This window comes from Pogona vitticeps, chromosome ZW-PAR (assembly GCF_051106095.1).
Source record: "Pogona vitticeps strain Pit_001003342236 chromosome ZW-PAR, PviZW2.1, whole genome shotgun sequence".
Lineage (NCBI taxonomy): Eukaryota > Metazoa > Chordata > Lepidosauria > Squamata > Agamidae > Pogona > Pogona vitticeps.
The window spans coordinates 7,849,029-7,868,412 of NC_135800.1; the positions used below are offsets into that span (position 1 = coordinate 7,849,029).

At 46.7% G+C, this 19,384-nt stretch overlaps 1 protein-coding gene across 1 annotated transcript in view; it reads right to left on the minus strand.

Moving 5' to 3' along the window:
* The window catches only part of ENG (endoglin), a 32,098-nt gene that overhangs the window by 3,904 nt on the left and 8,810 nt on the right, over positions 1-19,384 (minus strand). The window contains exons 3-13 of the mRNA XM_020793440.3: positions 15,312-15,443; positions 10,096-10,261; positions 9,312-9,477; positions 8,707-8,848; positions 7,814-7,994; positions 6,718-6,860; positions 6,225-6,371; positions 5,613-5,651; positions 4,697-4,810; positions 3,185-3,427; positions 2,566-2,635 (exon numbers count right to left, since the gene is read on the minus strand). Of these exons, the coding sequence (XP_020649099.3) occupies positions 2,566-2,635; positions 3,185-3,427; positions 4,697-4,810; positions 5,613-5,651; positions 6,225-6,371; positions 6,718-6,860; positions 7,814-7,994; positions 8,707-8,848; positions 9,312-9,477; positions 10,096-10,261; positions 15,312-15,443 (1,543 nt within the window). The remainder of the gene's footprint in view (positions 1-2,565; positions 2,636-3,184; positions 3,428-4,696; positions 4,811-5,612; positions 5,652-6,224; positions 6,372-6,717; positions 6,861-7,813; positions 7,995-8,706; positions 8,849-9,311; positions 9,478-10,095; positions 10,262-15,311; positions 15,444-19,384) is intronic.

Sequence of the window (19,384 nt, forward strand, 5' to 3'; positions counted from 1 at the left end):
CCATTTCAAGGTAAGCGACCCTATGACCACAGGCGATGAGGCTGAATGGGCACACAGCTAACTCTGCTTGCGTCTTCGGCCAAGGAGGAGGGATTTGGTTAAGCAGCTTAGAAGCAGGCTCTAATTTGCTGGAGTTTTTACAACCTCGCATGCTGGCTGTAGCTTGTTTGACTAGGAGGGACCTTTCTGGGCTGGGGCAGCAGTCAATCTATCCACCACTAACCAATCCTGCCTCTGAATTCAAAGACAGCCCCGCCTCTCTGCTGGCTGTTCTTTCCCCCTCTCTTTAATCTCTTGGAAAGCTGTCTGTTAGCTTGCTGTTGATCTTGTTCATAACTGTAAATAATGGAACCTTTTTTTATTCTTTCTCCTACAAATGTCTCAAGAGTGAGTGGTTGAGACTTTAAGCGCCAATTAATGAGAAAGGGCTCTGGAGAGCTTGTAGCTATGCTACTTTGTGCATCTCTGTATTTCTACCGCGTAGCAATAGGAATTTAAACCAGAAATTCAAAACTCTACAACATAATTTGGGGCACAAGAGAGGCAGATAGATCAAGGATGTGAGTCGGTGTATGGCAATGTCATATATTCAAGAAAAATAACAATTCCAGAAGTCTGTATCACTTAACTAACATTTTCCTCTTGCCCGGAAAGCTACCAGTTGCCATGTTTCTATGGCAAACTGTTAAACCACAACAAAACCATGCAAACAGTTTTTAACAGAACCGCTGCAGACGTGTCGGATGTGCTGGATGTATCCTCGCTGGGGTCTGGTTTCATGTCAAAAGCCTTTCCTTGCTTTGTTATTTTGCCCTCCTGAGGGAGACGTGGAAAACAGAAGCAGGAAAGAGAAAAGCCAGGTAGCAGAGGAAGGACGGAAACCATCCATTCTGGATGAGGCTGGGGGGGGGGTTAATTACACACACACACACACACACACACACACACACAGAACTATGAATATTCCTGTAGTATGGAGACTGGAAACCTGTGTTTTTCCCCCCTTTGAAGCACTACGACACTTCTTATTATGGAGGTATAAGGAAACAAATTATTCTGATGGTTTTCTAATAAAAAGCGAACCTCCTCCCGCCTCCCGACCAATGAATGCAAAGGGTTAGGGTGACTGACAAGACCTCTCAGCTCTTCATTTCAATCCTTCTTATAGGATTCGTGTCGCTTCCTTTCAGTCACACATTTTATTTTGCTAAAATATTAAACTCTGCATTGTAAACTCCTTGCAGTAACGGATCCTCCCGGATCATGACTGTGTTTGCATGCGGCCTTTCCTCCAGAGAGCTTAAGGAGGGGCTGTGTCTGCATCATCTCTTCCTCTGGTTTTATGCTCACCTCTGCCCTGCGAGGTAGGCCGGGCTGTCGGAAAGGCTGACCGGCAAGCCAGCTCAAGGTCACCCCTTGAGTTTCAGGGCTCAATGAGGGCCAGGAACCTAAACGGCCTGTTCCCCATCTAAGATGTCCACCTCACACACAGAGCTCACTTATGTTCCGACTTAGAACAATTTGCTTCTGCAGAACTTCTCGGTCAATAAACCCAAGAGGTCTCTCAGAGGCAGTTCCCCCCCCTTACGAAATTATTTCAGGTCTCCTAAAGCGGCTGAGATATTTCATCTCCACCTCACAGAAGAAGGTGGTGTGTGTGTGTGTGTGTGTGTGTGTGTAGGGGGGACATCTTAGCTCTGAATCCTGAGATGGAGCGAAGGGTCACCCACCAGACCCACGGCCCCTACTCCACCGAAGGCGATATCTTCTGTACGTCCGTTTTGGAAAGAATCTGGTTTCCTTCTTTAATCTCCTTTTCCTCTTTATCTGAAAATGCACTCCAGGGCCAAAAAATATATACGTTCCTCTGTCATGTCGAAGCAGGAGGCCTCGCAGATGGCCCTCGGATCACAAAGGCAGGAAGGAGGGAAGAAAAACGGCTTTTGTTTGGCGTGGTCTCTAGGATGCATTAAGGAGCAATTCCCCCCCCCTCCTGCCCAACTCTCGTGGTGGCGGGGGGGGCTTGCATGTGTATACGTTGGCTGAGGTTCATCACTTAGCCCCATTCTACTTCCTTGCCCCTCCTTGTCATGTGCAGAGTTCAGCCTGCCACCTTGGCTTCAGCATCCCGCACACCAAGGTCGTTGTGCCCGGCCTGCCTCTCCTAGCTGCCGCCATGGCGACGCGAGCAGGGCACCGGGGGGGGGGGGATAGCAGCCGTGGCAGCCGGCCATAACCATGGGGCCGGCCGGTCTGCAGAGGAAGGAAACCGGACCAGAAGGAAGTGGACGCTATAAGAGGAGAGACGGTCATGGATGGGAAGAAGCCGGGAAGGCAGGAGAGAAGAAACGCCAAACAGCTTCTCAGAGGAAGATGGCAGGAATCCGAGCCAAATGGGGAAGCATTGGGTTCAAACTGACAGGAATCCATGGTGACCCGAAGATCGGAACCCAGATCAAGGGCTGGGTCCCTTTTTTCACATCCTCTAATCCTGACTCTGAATGCATACACCACATTCCTTAGCAATTGACTCTATAAACATAAAAAAATAGGTTTTTCACTCACCGCGGATTGGAATATTGGGGTTCTTCAAAGTCACCTCTAAAACACTTTCGAATTCATGGGGTCCTTGAGACTAAAAGAACAGGCAGAGGAAAGAAATTAAAAAAACTGAGTGACCATTTCATTGGATTTTTATGTATTTATGACAGAGCAGTTCAGCTTTTCTGCAGGGACCGATTTCCAAAGGCAGGAATGGGAGGTTGACGGTGGATTGTGGAACAGACAAAATTCAAAGATAATTTGAAATGCGAATCCACACCCCTGCAAATTGCAAAATTCAAGGGTGTGGAAAGCAGATGGGCGAAAGCTGTCGATGCAGTTGTAAACTCCAATGCTATACAGGTGTTGTGGAAAGAGGAAGACAAAATCTTAACACCACCCCCCCCAAAGCATCATCTCTAGCCATTAAAATGTCTGGAGTGCCACACAAGCAAACTCCAGGAAAAGAAAGAGATGAGATCCAAGAGGATATAGACAAGAAATACCAGAAACATGTTGTAATTTTTGAGACTGTATGTGCCAGTTGAGGAGGAAAAAAAAGGGGTGGACTGTTCTGGGGGAACTTGCAGCTATTCCGCTCTGTGACTTGAACCAAAATTCTCCACTCTGTAAGGAAACTCACCTCGCTGTTCACCCAGAGCCTGCAGACGAGAGTGGCCGGCGCCACAGACCACTGCTCTCCTGCGACTTTGTAGACGAAACTGAACCGATGGATCTTAGGGCTGGGCGAGGTGAGAAACTTCACCGCGTAGCTCTGGGGCTTCCGGCTGGAAATCAGCAGCTGCGGGGACGCTTGGTGTGAGGTGTATAGAGAGCAATCTTCAACTTCCACCTCAGCCTCCTTGTTCGCAGTCCGGAGCGAGAGCTAATCAAGAGAGAAATGGAATAAAAACTTCCCTCCTGGATGTTGAGACTCTGAAATGGAGAAGTTCAGGACTGGGGGTATCCCTACAACCTTAGCTCTTAACTAAGGCCAGACACGAAGAAATGAAACAAACACTGCTGGTTCGCTCAGTGATTTAAGGCTCTGGAGCCGGAGGTTAGGAGTTTGATTCCTCCCTGGGTCTCCTTGACAGGGGCTGGACTGGATGACCCTTAGGAGACCCTTCCAGTTCTGCAGTTCTAAGAATATTAGCTGGCTGGGTTGCTCAGTGGTTGAGGTCTCTGGCTTTGGAGCCAAATAGGTTGGGAGTTTGTTTCCCCCTCCGGGCCTTCTTAACAGGGGTTGGACTAGATGACCAAGAGGTTCCCTTTCCAGCTCTACCGTTTTAAGCTGATGGGGGTGATGATGAGAGACAAACACTGGCTGAGATCTCACTGCAAATCTCAAACATATATTGCACTGATTTGTTTGCAAATATCAACCAGCCACTGAGTTCTGGAGATTTTAAAACCGTGCACGGCCCTCTGTTTAAAACAATAAACCCAAAATGCAAAGCAGAATATTTATGATGTCCAAGAAACTGACAATGTAGGCTGGATTCCACAGGGAAGGCTTGCAAGAATGCAGCTACAACTACAGTCGGATTTTTGTAAGGGAGGACACTGGTCAGTTCAATTCACAACATAACTTCTCATCCTCTTCCCCTGAACCAAGATGCTATGAGCACATAAAATATTCCTTATGCGAAGATTCACACCCTCCTATACAGAGTTCCCGGCCACAATAACTGTGCAATAAGAAGATACTGCACAACTGTACGTCTCAAAGCACTGACGCCAGCAGATAATAACAAGTTTTAAATATTACACAAAACTATATTTTAAAAAAACAATTAACCATTCATCAAGATTGGAAATGTTGACAAAAAAACCTTTAAAAACATTTTAAATAAGCAAAATATTTGTCTTTATTATTTTCCTGTCTTTAGCTGCAAAGGTCCGATTTCCAACTTAAAAATTATATATTAGCAAACCACAAATATCTGTAGTTTTTTAAAAAAATTGCTCGAGGTGCCTGTGTTGTCTGCAGCCTTGCTAAATGTCTAAGAGTGCTGTGACACTGTGAAGGCTAACCAGTTTTTACTAGCGTTAAGTGTTTCTGCACCCACTGCCTCCACTCTGCGTCCCGTTGACCTGTGCTTCCGCGCCCACCACCCGCGTCATCATCCTCCGGGCAAGGAAGTCAAGGTACCTGGACGTAGGTGGCTTCGTTGACTCTGATCACAGTCGTCTGCGTTGAACTGAAGTCTGGCGTGGGATAAAGCTGGAGGAAAACTTTCTCCGGGAGAGTGCATTCGAAAGGAACCTTTGAACAGAGAGAAAAGGGAAACCTCAAATAACCGTGGTTATATTATCGCCTGTTTTCCTTTCGCATCAGCCCCGGGGTCCCATCATTTGAGGAGCAAAACGGGGTTACCCATCTTAAAAGTTTCTGCACTCATTGAAGGAAGAGACTCTGTGTTTTCAGGGTCGCATCCAGCACACCATATTGAACACCAGTTCAGCTTCATCAGTTGCTGGAGCGAAGGGTCAGGTTTGGTTACTGCTTAGATTGGCGGAGAGTAAAAATGATTTCCGGGCACAGCCAGGGACGGATCCTGCCCAAAATGTTTGTACTGCTCCAAGCTGGAAACACCATGCTTGACGGTGTTTCTTTTCTAAGTACACAGAAACACATCTACAAATGCATTAAAATACTTTCTGACCTCTCGCGACAACCTTAGCTTCCCTGATCTACCGAATCTCAAAGGTGTCTTTTTTTTTGAACTACGGCTCCCATCATCCTTCCAGCCAGCTCTTAAAATGGGTTTCTAGGCTGAATCGGATCCTTTTAAATCCATATTTGTCAAAGAAGCATTTTGAATAGCCCAGTCTTCCCTAGCACGATAGGGTGTGATCACACACTCTACTGTTGCCCGCCCCCAGGTGGGACGGCCCATGATAGCTGGGGAAGATGGGGATTGTAGTTCCGGACAGCAGCACAGGCCAGTTAGAAGAGAGGAGTCTAAAGCTAATCAAGGGATGGACTCCGTGTTGATGCGTTATTGACATGGAAACGGGGAAAAGGAGGCGCACGGGTGTTGAACCGGACATGTAAACCTTCTTACCGTTACTTTTTCTGTAAGCGGAGCCAGGCTGAAGACCAGCTGGAGGGGTGAAGAGCAAAGAGAGAGAGAAACAGAACGTAAACACTTTGCAAGCACAAAATAGGCACTGCTTGGCAATGGAAGCTCATCGTCCGGTGACCTTGGCCCTTTGGCTCTCCTTCAAGGGCCATTGTAAGGCTGAAAGTGTGGGGTGACAGGCTGGTGATGAGTGGGGAGGAACTATATCAATCAACCTCAGAGGTCCAGGAGTTAAAATGTTGTATGAGGACCGGGGAGGTCCGAGTTCAAATCCTCACATGGCCATGGACCTCTTTGGGTGGCCTTTGGGCAAGCCCATCTGCTCGGCTTGAGCTACCTTATAGGGCTGTTGTGAAGGCAAAAGAGGGTGGGGAAGGATACCAGCTTGAGCTCCTTGGAGGGACGCCAGGCTATCAATACAACGAAACCAACAGCATCGTAAGCCCCAGGAATGGGTCTCCGCCCGCAAAGCGCTTACAGTCACCGAAAGAGGAGAGGGCAGGATTTCATTTTTAAAAGAAAGGCATGGGATTCATAAATAAAGGGGAACCGTTGAGCTTGTTAAGAGGGACGTCAAAGATTTTCTGTCCTGACCTTGTTCTTGGCCAGGACGCCGCCTTCCACGGCGGTGGAGCAGCTTTCCAACAGGCTTTTCAAGACAAAGTGGGTGGAATTGTCGGTGGTTTTGCAGCTGGCGTCCTGCAGCGTGACTTCGCTGACTTGCAGCAAACTCTGTAAATGCTAGAGGGGAAAAAAGCCACCAGGCGAAACAGCAAGGCGGGACGTTAAGAGAATACTTTATTTATGGCCTTGATTCAAACAATTCTATGCCACTCTTTCCCAAAAGACCTCTGGAAACAACCCTACTTAAAGTAGTGCAAAACATTGTTGTAACACATCAGTTAAAGCCATGTATTAGCAGCCAGAAGAGGTCACCCCTGACAGCCAACACGCTGCAGATCCCAGGTTGTCTTCAAGGGCAGCCCCAAATAGAGTGTGTTGCAGTAGTCTGGATCCCCCCGTGTGTTTAAGGGTGGTGTATAATTTGAATCTCTCATGACACACAGAGCCTGGCCGATAAACTCACCTTCAGGGAGTCTTTAGGCAAAGCGATCTCCATGGTGTTATCCAAACATCTCCACGGCTGGCATTCGGTTACCAGATTCTGGATCATCTTAATCAGGCTCGGGGCTTCCGTTGGAGGTTTGGACACCGCCTGTTTTGTCGATCCTGCCAAGCGGAGCATCGAGAGGCGCGTTGGTTTTGGAAAACATAAAAACAGCGTCTGCGCCTTCAGCTGCCCAAAGTACATTCAATTGAAGTTATTTTTTTTCAAAGGCCCTTTCGGACTGGGTGCTAGTTGGAGAGGTCAGTGGTTTAGGCTGCCAAGCCAGAGGTTGGGGGGTTCGATTCCCCCCCACGGGTCCTCCTGGGAGAAGAGCCAGCCTGGGTGGCCTTGGGCCAGCTGCACAGAAGTCCCAGGACGCGACCCCCCCCCCCCGAGGAAGGCAATGAATAGTAAAACACTTCTAATTAGAAAACCCTGAAATGGGTCACCACAAGTCAGAAGTGACACGATGGCTCATCGTCATCGTCGTTGTCGTCGTTGTCATCATTGTCATCGTTGTTGTTGTCATCGTTGTTGTCATTGTTGTCGTTGTCGTTGTTGTTGTTGTTGTTGTTATTATTATTATTATTATTATTATTATTATTATTATTATTATTATTATTATTATTATTATTATTATTGGACTGGAATATTTAATAGAATTTTCATTAAACTGTTCAGAATTCTTTTATGAGTCCAAACAGGGTTTATCTATCTATCTATATATATATATTTAAAAAAACATAACAAGAAATTGTTGTTGTGGGTTTTCCGGGCTGTTTGGGAAACCCACAACAACCATCGGATCCCGGCCGTGAAAGCCTTCGAGAATACATAACAAGAAGCCGATAATCCAGCCGAACTCAACAAAGTTCTCTGCTAACTTTTGTAGGGATAGAGGAACTGTAAGTTGCTTCTTTAAATGGAATTTGCAAACTCAGGTGGCTCTTTCCAGGCTGGCGGAGCTTTCATTACACCGTCGACCACAGGTACCAAGAAAACCCTGGGCCGCTCCGGCTTTTGCCCCAACGGGGAATGTCCCCCCCGCACGATGCTTGAAATTGGACAGACTCACCAACACAGTCCTGGACCAGCTCCAGGGTGAGGCTTTTAGCCGAGGGGACCTCTGTGAACGAAGCAATGGATGCGAAGTCTTTGCCATGGGCCGCTTGGATCAGGCCTTCCTCGCTGGCCGGCAGCTGTTCGCCTTCCAGTTCTGGGGAATTGAACATCTTAAGGGAGTACTTCCCGGATACCTGGAAGAAGGTGGAAGGAGGGGACATTCCGTGAGAAGTTCCTTTAGAAACCAACCTTCTGAAAAGATTTCTCTTTAAGGTATCCCATTTGGTTTCTTAACCCTCCCCTGCCTGGTAGATCCTGTGTATTTTTCAAAACTCTTGTGATGGGTAGAATTGTCCACATTTGTGTGTTACTTCCTTCCTCTCCTGGAAGGACGAGACATCCACCCCTTGTAAAAAGTGACAGCCACCATGTCTAGTCCCCAGCTAGGGGATGTTGAGGGCCCTTTTGTGTGTGTGTGTGTAGGGACTGAAAGTCCATAAATCTGTTCCAGGAACTCTCCAAAGTGCTGAAACATATCCACCAGCAAACCCCACCCCCCCTGGCGCAAATTTTAGCTCCTTCGGTAGATCCTTCAACGCTCCACCCCTTGGCAAAATCAGAGTCACCCACCTGTCCGAGAGGTGCCAGCTATGAAACACACCGAGAAACCCATCTACAACGCCAGCCCATCAACCCTGTGCCCGGCCGAGAGGCTCGAACACCCTACGCCTCGTTCCGTCCACTCACCAACACCAGACCAAAGGGAAGACCAACAACCCATGAACCTCATAGCCCAAAGTCCAGCTGAACACTCTGGGCACCCTCGTGAACCCGCCCGAAGCCCAGCCCACCCACGTAGGGAGTGACCCCCTAAAAGTAGGATGGGATTTCCCTCCGTCCCTTTACCGCTAGTTTGATGGTGCCCGGCATCTGTCCGAAGCTCCAGAGAAGACGGTCGTGGCTTTTGAGGACCAACAGCATCTCAGGGAGGGTCGCCGAGGTTCCTGCTCTGCAGGTGACTTTTATATCCACCCCCACCTCTTGTTTCCTGGAAAACAAAGGAAGGGATTTAGCGCTAAGGGATTTAGCGCTGATCTGGGTTCAGTCTCCACCTGCGGTTCAAACTTATTGCTTCGCCGCCTCAAAGGGGACTTCTTATTCAGTCCCAGGTTTGCTTTGGGAATTTTGGGGTGCCCCTGACCTCAACATCATCAACAGACGTCTTCCATCAGCAGCAATTTGCCACTGCTGGTGGTTCTATTCTTGTTGTGCCTGCAAAGCTGTGCCTTGGCCAAGGAAATTCCTCACATGTCCCGAAAGCCAGCCAGGAGCTCCGTGGTACAGCCCCAGGTTCGATTCCCTGCATCTCCAGCTAGGGCTAGGAAAGGATCCTATCTCAAACCCTGGATGGCTGTTGCTGCCAGTCAGAGCTGACAATACCAGCTAGATGGATCCAGTGTTGTTATAATTTGCATCACTGACGGACACAAGACGGATCGGAAGGAAATTACCCAGATTCTGGTGGAGGCTGCTTTAGCCATAGGATATGGGCTTCTTTCTCATGGTGTCCACCAGGGGGCAAACAGCTCCTGATATTATGGGATGCAAAACTGGCTTCCAAGTATTGTTTGGCGTCGAAATCTCTCCCAGGAACACAATCCTCGTTGGAGCTGAGCACTAGGAAACATGAAAGAGAAGATGCCAGCCGTCACACACTCAGCTATGATTTCTTGAAGATCTTGGAAAAGTTGCTGTCGTCATCATTCACCATTATTTCTCAGCAGCCACAGGTTAATTTGTATGGTAGCTTGTTGAATTACTTCCCCCTTATCCAGAAGGACAGAAAAATACAGGAAAACACTTTCTGACCCCCCTTGAGTGGCAGCATCTAACACGGGGCCTTTAAAATGTAAAGGACAAAAATTACTTCCCTTGCTACTTAACATGATCAGGACAATTGATTCAAAATTGGAAAATTGCAGTCAAAATCACTTTTAAAATGTGACTTCCAAAAGTAACTCAAAAATATGATTCGTTGAGCTCAAATGTAATTTTGCAACTACTTTTTAAATTACTGTACCTCTAAAGTGTAACTTAACTGTATCCCCATTATCCCAAAGGCAACTAATTACATTCCCACTACTTTTCCCGAAGGTAAATAATTACATTACAGGGACTTCCGAGTTGAAAGGAATTCTGGGATCTGTTGTTCAAAGCATTCAAAAATACATTTTCGCTTCCTTCCCGCTCCCTATCACATTTCGATGAAAAGATGCAGTCTTAAGGGCAACTGACCTTTGCCTACATGAAAATTAATACTCTCTGGGGTTTCCAATTCTGTGAAAGACGAGACACCCCCATACTCGGTTTTGGCCCAAGCGAGGAGGTCATGACCGGACGACGTTGGTTTGAAGCTGTTGATTTCAGCGCTGGTGGCATTAATGTGACCGTTGCTGACCGCCTAGGAAAGAAACACAGAGCAGTATGATGATTAATGGTGATGTTAAGAGCCGGAGGAGGAGGGAGGCCTGCAGGGAGCCAGCCTCCGTTTTGAGGGTAGACTTTAGAGCAACAGTGCCCGACCTTGGTTCCCCAAGATGTTCGTGGACTACAACTCCCAGAAGCCTTCCCCACAAGCTGTGCTGTCCAGGATTTCTGGGAATTGTAGTCCAAGAACATCTGGGGACCCAAGAGGCAAATTCAGGACATCTGGACGGCTTGCTTTTCCTCTTTGGGAAGTTCCTGCCCCGTTGGGTCGGTCTGCTTCCTTTCATCCCCTTCCCTAGAGCGTGTCCAGGAACACAAACCGGCGCTTACAGGATTTGGGTTGTGTGTGTGTGTGTGTTTGTGTGTGTTTGTGTGTGTGTGTGTGTGTGTGTGTGTGTATCAGAAGGAAGCAGGAAATCTCTGTCATTGCATAATTACTACAAGCTATCACTAACGATTCTTCATGGCACGCTAAGGGGCTCGCTGGGCCACCTAGCAGCTATAGCTGTATTTTTGGAATTTATATTTATACGTGGTTTAACTCTCGTAGGACAGAGAAAGAGGAGGACGGATTGTTCCTTCTTGACCCCACCACAGAGGCCTCAACAGGACAGAAAGGGCAAAAGGAAAGGGGAAAGAGTCCGGGGTGGCGGATCAAAGTGGTTTTATAGCCTCATACATACATACATACTTTATTATTACAGCATCAAGACATACAGAAAGCAACATTGAATGCAGAGCTTCAAGTACTGACATATACAGTGGTGCCTCGCTAGACGATGCTAATCCGTTCCACTGAAATTGCTGTCTAGTGAAATAATTGTCTAGCGAAAAGCAAATCGTTGTCTAGCGAAAATCGGTTTGTGAAACAGGGACCAAACATTGTCGAGCGAAATTCCCCCATAGGAATCACCGTTTTGCGAATCACTATAGTGATCGCAAAAAGTCAATGTCTAGCGAAAAAACTGTCATGCGGGGTAACTGTCTAGTGAGGCACCACTAGACAAACCAAATAAACAAAAAGCAATAAAACTACAAATAGAACAATAAAAGACCAATGTCTAAGGGTTTGGCGATCTATTCTGGCTACTATGGCATGCCGGCCAAAATGTCCCTACCAGTTCTGCAGTAGTCGGATTTTGATCAATTAACAATTGGTTACAGGTAGTCCGAGTCTGACTGGCTTGTCATGTCTTTTAAGAGAGGCGTAATATATATTTCCTCAAATCTCGTTATGCCTGTTTCATCTCATTCAATAGATTCTATTTATTTTTATGTATTTATTTATTTATTCTATTTATATCCCGCCTTATCTGGTCGATATGACCACTCTAGGCAGCTAACCTATTCTGGGTTTTATAGCCTATTGTTGTCTGCGGTGGGATCTGAACCCCCCCCCCCAAAAAAAACCCCAGGCGTCGACAATCGAGGTTGGCTGGGTTCAAAAGGGCATACTTTGAAGGACCGACTGGACCCAGAACATTGAAAACGGCGTCCATCGTATTTTGAAATCTCTATTGAAAACAAACAAGGCACATTTGTGTGTGCGCGTGTGTGAAAGAGCTTGGGGAAGTTACTCTTTTTTGTAATACAACTCCCATGCTGCCCCCTGCGAGCCTGGCCTTTGGAACTGCTCTCTCCTAAACTAACTTTCCAAAGTTATATGCTGGAGTTACTGATCAGGATAACTCACTATGGCTCTGATCTATTTTAGTTCGGTGCCGGAGAGTTGTCAAACTATCAAACATCCAACGTTTGGATCCTTTCCCTTCCCTTTTCTTGATGGGGTTGTGACTGAGTCGCTCTCTCGGCTCAAAAAAAGTTATATATATTTTTTTTAAAAAAAGGAAATCGAACTGAATCAAATCTGCACTAGCCAACTCTTGTGGCCGAGAGCCAACAGGATCGGTGTGAAAACAGGTCGGTAGTGAAACAAAAATGGATTCGTCAAGCAACTCAAGCGAATTCGGAAAGGCTGGCGAAACAAAACAAAAAAAGTAATCATAATGAGAACCATGCCTGCTTTCACAGCAACTTCACAAAGTCATTGATTGGACAGGAGGAAGGTTGTTGTCTAATTACTAGAAATGATCAGTAATGAGTTAAAGCAACGAGAACCGCAAATCGCTACTCAAACAACCTGTTGCCGTTCGATCATTAAAACAATGGATTTCAAAACCATCATGAATCATCATTCATTTTGAATGCATTATTTTTTTTCAGCTCAGGGTTGGAAATATAACATCTTTCATGGGTTTAGAGATTTCGGAGAGACTTGGTTTAGGGATCCATAAGGAATAGGGTTGTCCACTGATGTCAGTTTTGTAATCTTAAATTCAAATCATCCTCCACTTTAAAATAATTTTTCCACTTATACTCATGTCCGTACGACTTGCTGACCTGTTTTAGGGCAATGTCCCACTTTTTAATTTTCAAACCATGAGGTGACCATGCACCCTATTGGTCTCCGTTTTTGTGTGAATTTTCGACCCACAAACTCTGTTGGAACGTGGAGCGAAGTGAGAATTTTGAAGGGTGGCCGAATTTTTGTTGATCTCTTCGAAAAGTGTACAATTATGTAAAACCAAATGTATTCCATTCCCTATAGAAGCAGTGTTTCTCATTTCCCCCTTTCTTTCTTTCTTTCTTTCTTTCTTTCTTTCTTTCTTTCTTTCTTTCTTTCTTTCTTTCTTTCTTTCTTTCTTTCTTTCTTTCTTTCTTTCTTTCTTTCTTTCTTTCTTTCTTTCTATTTTAAATAGCTTAGGTTCTCGGGCTGCCCTTACAGAACAATTTCGACAGGGAAGGCTGAATCAGCTTGGCGCCCCAGAGGGGTTTCCCCAGACCTCATGGTGGCCTCCTCTTACTTGTCACTGCCCGTAATCTGTTGGCAACTTTGCCAACCAACGCAACCAGGGAAGGACCATGCATGTGACTAAGAGCCAGGCCAGCTCTGCCACTTACCCTTCGGACCTCACGCCTGGCAGAGAATGGAGAGGTCAAGCCAGCCGGGGGCAACCAGCATGAGCGAATGGTGCCACACTAGATCAGATAGCGTCCCCCCTCTTCCTGCTTCTATTGTCGGCTTTTATTATTATTATTATTATTAGACACAAATAGGAAAAGCTTTTTTTGGGGAAAAAATATTTTGTTAACACAGCACCACAGACGTACTTGAGCCGTCTGGAGCCAAGGGCCCTGACCTTATTCCAAGCAGCCGGTGTGTCAGAGGACAGCCGGCGGCTGAGATCCTCAGCCAGAGGAAGCGAGAGCTACTGGGGGGGCCCTACCCCGGCCCTTGGAAAAGTTCCTTTTGTCCAACACAAGTCCCAGAATGTCCCACTAGAGTAGTGGGTCCCATCCTTAGGTCCTTGGACTACAACTCCCAGAAGCCTTCACCACCAGCTGTGCTGGCCAGAACAAGAACATCTGGGGGGTCCAAGTTTGGGAACCGCTGCACTAGAGGAAACCAAGTTTCTGGGACCCTAAATGGAGCTTAGAGGTATTATTTTCCCACCTTCCTCACCCTGACCATATACAATTTCCTTGTTCTGTGGTGGGTCCCCATAAAAAGCTGGCGGTGTTTTGCACGAGAGGTTTTAGAAACACAGCATGCTGCTTTCTACTTTTCAATCCAGCTTTAGCATTACCATCGGGGGGTGGGTGGGTTTGGGGGAAACCAGCTTTACTCTGGAACTACGGTGCATTTCTCTCCGTTATTGACATAGCTTTATTTATCTGAAATTAGCTGGCACAAAGCAGGTGAGAATTTTGCAAGCCAAGACTGGCCAAAGCTCCCTTATCTGAGATAAAAAGAAACTGAGGTTTGTTTTGTTTGTTTTTGAAAAATGAGAATGCTGGAGAAATAAAACTGCCACCTCTAGTCCAGATTATTGATTAATTACTGCAGAAAACAGATTGTTTTGCTTTTTCATCTATCTGTAACTTGTCTGTGCGCCTCTTCCCACCCCACAGATCATAACTCCATGCCAGCCACCACCAGTGCCCGAAGGAGTCAGCCCTGGGGATCAGTACTCTTCCACCCATTCTGGAAGCTTGTCATCATCCTTCAGCTACTAGAGCGCTTGGAATATGGGAGATTTTGACCTCTGGGGAGTCAAGCATGATGGCTCACAGGCCATCTGGAGGATGGCTCCAGATGTTTCCAGCTGGGGATACCAGGAGCCAGACAAAGAGAGACAGGAGAGAAACTGAAGATTTGAAGCCTATCATGTCAAAAAAAGAATAAAAATAAAAAAAGATAAGAAAAATGAAATAAAAACAAAACATCAAAAACTGTGTGGCACCTAAAAGACTATTATATTTTTAATGCGAGCTTTTGTGGATCAAATCCACTTCCTCGAACACAACCGTGGGACTACGGCGGGGCAAATTTTCAGAGAAGGGAGAGACAGAAGGAAAGGAAGAAGGGGCAGGACTGCATATCAACAAAATACAGAACATCATAATGTCAAACGCCATCTTGTACGGCAACGTGTGCAATAATTAATCCCCATTCGTGCCAGATCTTAGCAATGTTCGTTTTTGGGACTGCGTACAACATAGAATTGGCAGTCAAAGGGCTCTTCAACACCTCCCGGAAAAACTGCACCCAAACCCCTTCCTGAACTATAACTCCCAAGATTCAATAGGATTCAAGTGGGACCAAAGTGCCCCTAATCAAGTAGAGGAGATCACGGGTGCGAATCCTCCTTTAGTTTGTCCTCATAAAGAAGGGTGAGGAGCGGCAATTTTCCTCTCTTTGCCCCGGTGGACTTTGCACATGTTTGTGAGACAAATGTTTTGTCCGCAAAAAAAAACAACAACAACCCCAAAACAAAACAAAAACTGTCAATTTTTGTGCTGAAATTCCATTCCGCTAAATGCACAAGGAATTACTTGGAGCGCTGGCTCATTCTGCCTTATGGTACGCCTGGCCCTACATTCAGTCCATCACCATCATCCTCATACGCCACAAAAGATTCTGCTCACAGATCGGCAAGAGGAAAAACAGCCCAGGTACTCACAAATGACAGAGGAAGTTGATGGTCCTCCATATTTACTTTCCAAAAGGCATACGTCGCAGAGTTCAGTACAAACACCGTTTTCCGGTTTCTGGCTGCGGCGGCTACATTCAGATTGAGCTGGAGAATAGATAGCTGTGAAGGGGAAAAGAGGGGAGAATCAGTCATGTTTCTCAAAAGAAAGAGAGCACAGATAGCTGAGGAGTTCAGGGTCTCTGGCTGCAGAGCTAGCGGTTGGGAGTTCGAATCCCGCACTGTCTCGCTTTGACAGGGGCTGGATCTGATGATCCATAAGGTCCCTTCCAGCTCTGCCGTTCTAGGATTATTATAATATTATTATTATTATATTTCACCCTCTGCAGTGAGTCTCAAGGTGGGGGCGATGACAGGATGACAGCTGACAACATGCGTGAGAAGGCTTTTCCTATATAACCAACAAAATAATTTTGAAGTGCAGCTTTTCTGGAACCACATTACTTTAAGTTTTAGACTTCTAACGTCTTCTTTTTTGCCGTGCGTTTGCCCTGAGATCTCACAGCGGACAACCGGACAGGAAGAGTCTAAACCAAGAAATAAAAACGAAGAAAAGAGGTCTATAGTGTAACCTTTCACACAAGAAGCTAGTTTTCTACATGCAGGGAAATTGTGTGATGTCACGACTGGGGCCAATACGAGCGCGGCATGACGCACTTCCCACTCCCTGCCACGCAGCTAGGGGCTAAAGGAGGGCCGTGAAGCTGAAGGTTGTCTTCCTCACTGAGGACTAGACGCATGGCCTCATTTGCTCCCTGGTATCCAAACAAGCCTCTCAGTTAAGGAAATATCAGCAAATATATAGAGAAGAGGGTTCTAAGTCCTCCCCACAACCGCTCCATCAACACCGCCCCCACATTGAGGGCATGAGCGCATTAGTAAATACGCTGACCGGGTTTTGCATCTATTTTTAACCCTGGCCTTTTTCATAACCCATTGTTTCTCCTTCCAGGACGGCGGCAGCCTTTTTTCTTTCTTTTTTTTCTTTCCAGGCCTCCTCAAGCGCAGGGTGCTGCTTATAGAAGCCAGCTTCCAGTAATTCTTTTTCCGCTGGAGACTGGTCAGCCTGGCTCGGCCGTTCCTCCCCCGGCCGCCCGGTTGGGGCCAGGAGCCTGTTGTCTGAATGCCACAGTCATGACATCACAAGCCGGCTCCTGCGAACCTCCTCAAAATCTCCTCGTGTGTAAACACTGGCGGCAGCGGCGGGGGGGGTCAGGTTTGCCCCCTTCCTGTCCACGGACGGGATAAAACAAATCTTATCCCCGAGGCATCATTAAGGACCCAACCGTATCCGGAGCCGCTCATGTCGCCACCCTGATAACCCTTCGCCCTGCGCCACATCCGTGGCACCAGATCACCGGACCGATTTCCCCAGCTTCCCTGCCTCTCAGATTGTTATTATTTTATCAGTTAGACTTATTATTATTTATTCATAGTTGTCTTCTTTAATTACTTTTTAAAAAAAGGTGCCACAGAAACGGCGGTCTTGGTGGTCAGCGGCCTGTAGCATAATTTGTCGCATCCCAAGGGAAAATAAACGCTAGCAAAGAATCCAGGGTTGCGTCCGCATTTTGTTGTGGCAGAGAAAGGCATCTCCCCGGTTTAGAAAACGCCTCGGCGACCAAGTGCCATTCCAGCGGAAATGGCTAAGAAAGAAGAAAAAGCCTAGTGTTTGTGACACAGCTGGGTTGTGTGTGTGTGGGGGGGAATGTCAGTTTGTGGGTCCCAGAAAGCCGACGCGGCTCACCGAGATCTCCAGATCTCATGAAAAGCACACATCGCACCGTGTCCCAGAACATTAAAGGCTCGCCACCCTGTCTCCCCCTCGGACGGTACACAATAAGGAACATAAACATCACACCCAGGCCTTCGAAACAAAGCTCCAGAGGAAATTCTAAAGCCAGGGCCCCCGGACTGGTGTGTCTGGGCAAGTTGTGTTTGTTTCTGTGGGACACAAAGAGAGGGTGCTCAGCGACGAGGCTCCCGATTACGCAAGGGGCGCTTGGGACCGCTGCAAAGGGTTACGATTTTTATGCACCCTGAAAGGCAGAGATTGGCTCTCAAATGTCCTCACTTTGATCCGAAATAGATTAGCCAAGATTGTCCACCAAAGCTGCGAAGTCATCATTTGGAAGTCGTTTGTTGTTGTTTAGTCGTTAAGTCGTGTCCGACTCTTCATGACTCCATGGACCAGAGCACGCCAGGCCCTCCTGTCGTCCACTGCCTCCCGGAGTTGGGTCAAATTCATGTTGGTCGCTTCGGTGACACGGTCCAGCCATCTCGTCCTCCGTCGTCCCCTTCTCCTCTTGCCTTCTCACTTTCCCAACATCAGGGTCTTTTCCAGGGAGTTTTCTCTTCTCATGAGATGGCCAAAGTATTGGAGCCTCAGCTTCAGGATCTGTCCTTCCAGTGAGCACTCAGGGTTGATTTCCTTCAAAATGGAGAGGTTTCTTCTCCTTGCAGTCCAGGGGACTCTCAAGAGCCTCCTCCAGCACCACAATTCAAAAGCATCAATTCTTCAGTGGTCAGCTTTCTTTATGGTCCAGCTCTTACTTCCATACATCACAACAGGAAAAAACATAGCTTTGACTATGCAGACTTTTGTTGGCGAGGTGATGTCTCTGCTTTTTAAGATGCTGTCTAGGTTTGTCATAGCTTTCCTCCCAAAAAGCAGGAGTCTTTACATTTCGTAGCTGCTCTCCCCATCTGCAGTGATCATGGAGCCCAAGAAAGTGAAATCTGTCACTGTCTCCATATCTTCCCCTTCTATTTGCCAGGAGGTGATGGGACTAGCGGCTATGATCTTAGCATGTGCTAAATGCAAGTTTATTAGCCATATCCATCACTATGCTAACTTTCTCTCTTGTGAACTTTCTTTGGATGCACCAGTAACGAAACTAAGGCTGTCATGCTCCATGAACGTCATAAGCAGACAAGATTGGCTGGAAAAGACAGTCTTGCTAAGAAATGCTGAAGGCAGCAGGAAAAGAGGAAGGCCAAATATGAGCGGGAACGACTCTCTAAGGAACCCACAACCTTGAGTTTAAAAGAGTGAGGGCAGGACATTTTGGAAGCCAGTCATTCATAGGGTTGCCATAAGTTGGAGGTGACTTGATGGCATATACTGAAAACGATGCCAGTTTAAATTTAATAACCAATAAAGAATATCTTGCTTCATCCCATATACATTAGATTATTAATCTAGGAGGTGGAGACCATGTCACAATGATTAAAGGCTTAAAGGAGTTCTTCCAAAACTTGGGAAAGTTCCTTACAAACCCCATGATTCCCCACTCATGCTGGCTGGAGAATTTTGAGAAGTCTGCCCCCCCCTCAAAAGTGACTTCTCCACCAGCTTCTAGCATCCTCTGTTCTCCTCGGGGCTATGATGGGATGCTTTTAGGAGAAAGTCTGGGACCAAAACAAACTCTGTAGTGACGACTAGGTTTTACTTTCATCTTGGATTTAAAAGAGGGAACTGGTGATGGTTGGCAAGGCCCAAATCCATGACTGCATCTGTTGTGTTTTCCGAAACAGCTGCATGCCCCACATGCTCCCAGAGACGTCCCCTTCCTTCCTTCCCTAAAGCAGCCAGCAGCTGCAAAGAGAAATAAATGTACAACATTTCAGCTGTCCGGAATAATACAAATTTAGAAAAAAAAAAAGCTTGTAAATTTCACTGCCAGGGGAAAATGCCATACGGGGGTGGAGGAAAAGGAAAGACACAAGCAAGAAAACTGCAATAAACTGAACATCTGTTCTGTAAAGGTCAATAAAACGTTTAAAAAGAGGGCAGAGAGGGATCCAGCCCCATAGACACCCCCCCCAAATTAACGGCAGAAATAAGCAAATGTTAGAATAAACCATGCATTTAGCACACACCTCTGCATCATGCGGCATCTGTATGTGTTCATAGATTTAAGATTCTGGAATGGGGGCAAAACGCACTTGCATTGCTTCTTAAGGCAGCCCTGCTTCTAACTGCAAAGCTGCCCGCCCATTGATTCCGGCCCCAAAACTACACAACAGGTTGAGACGAAACA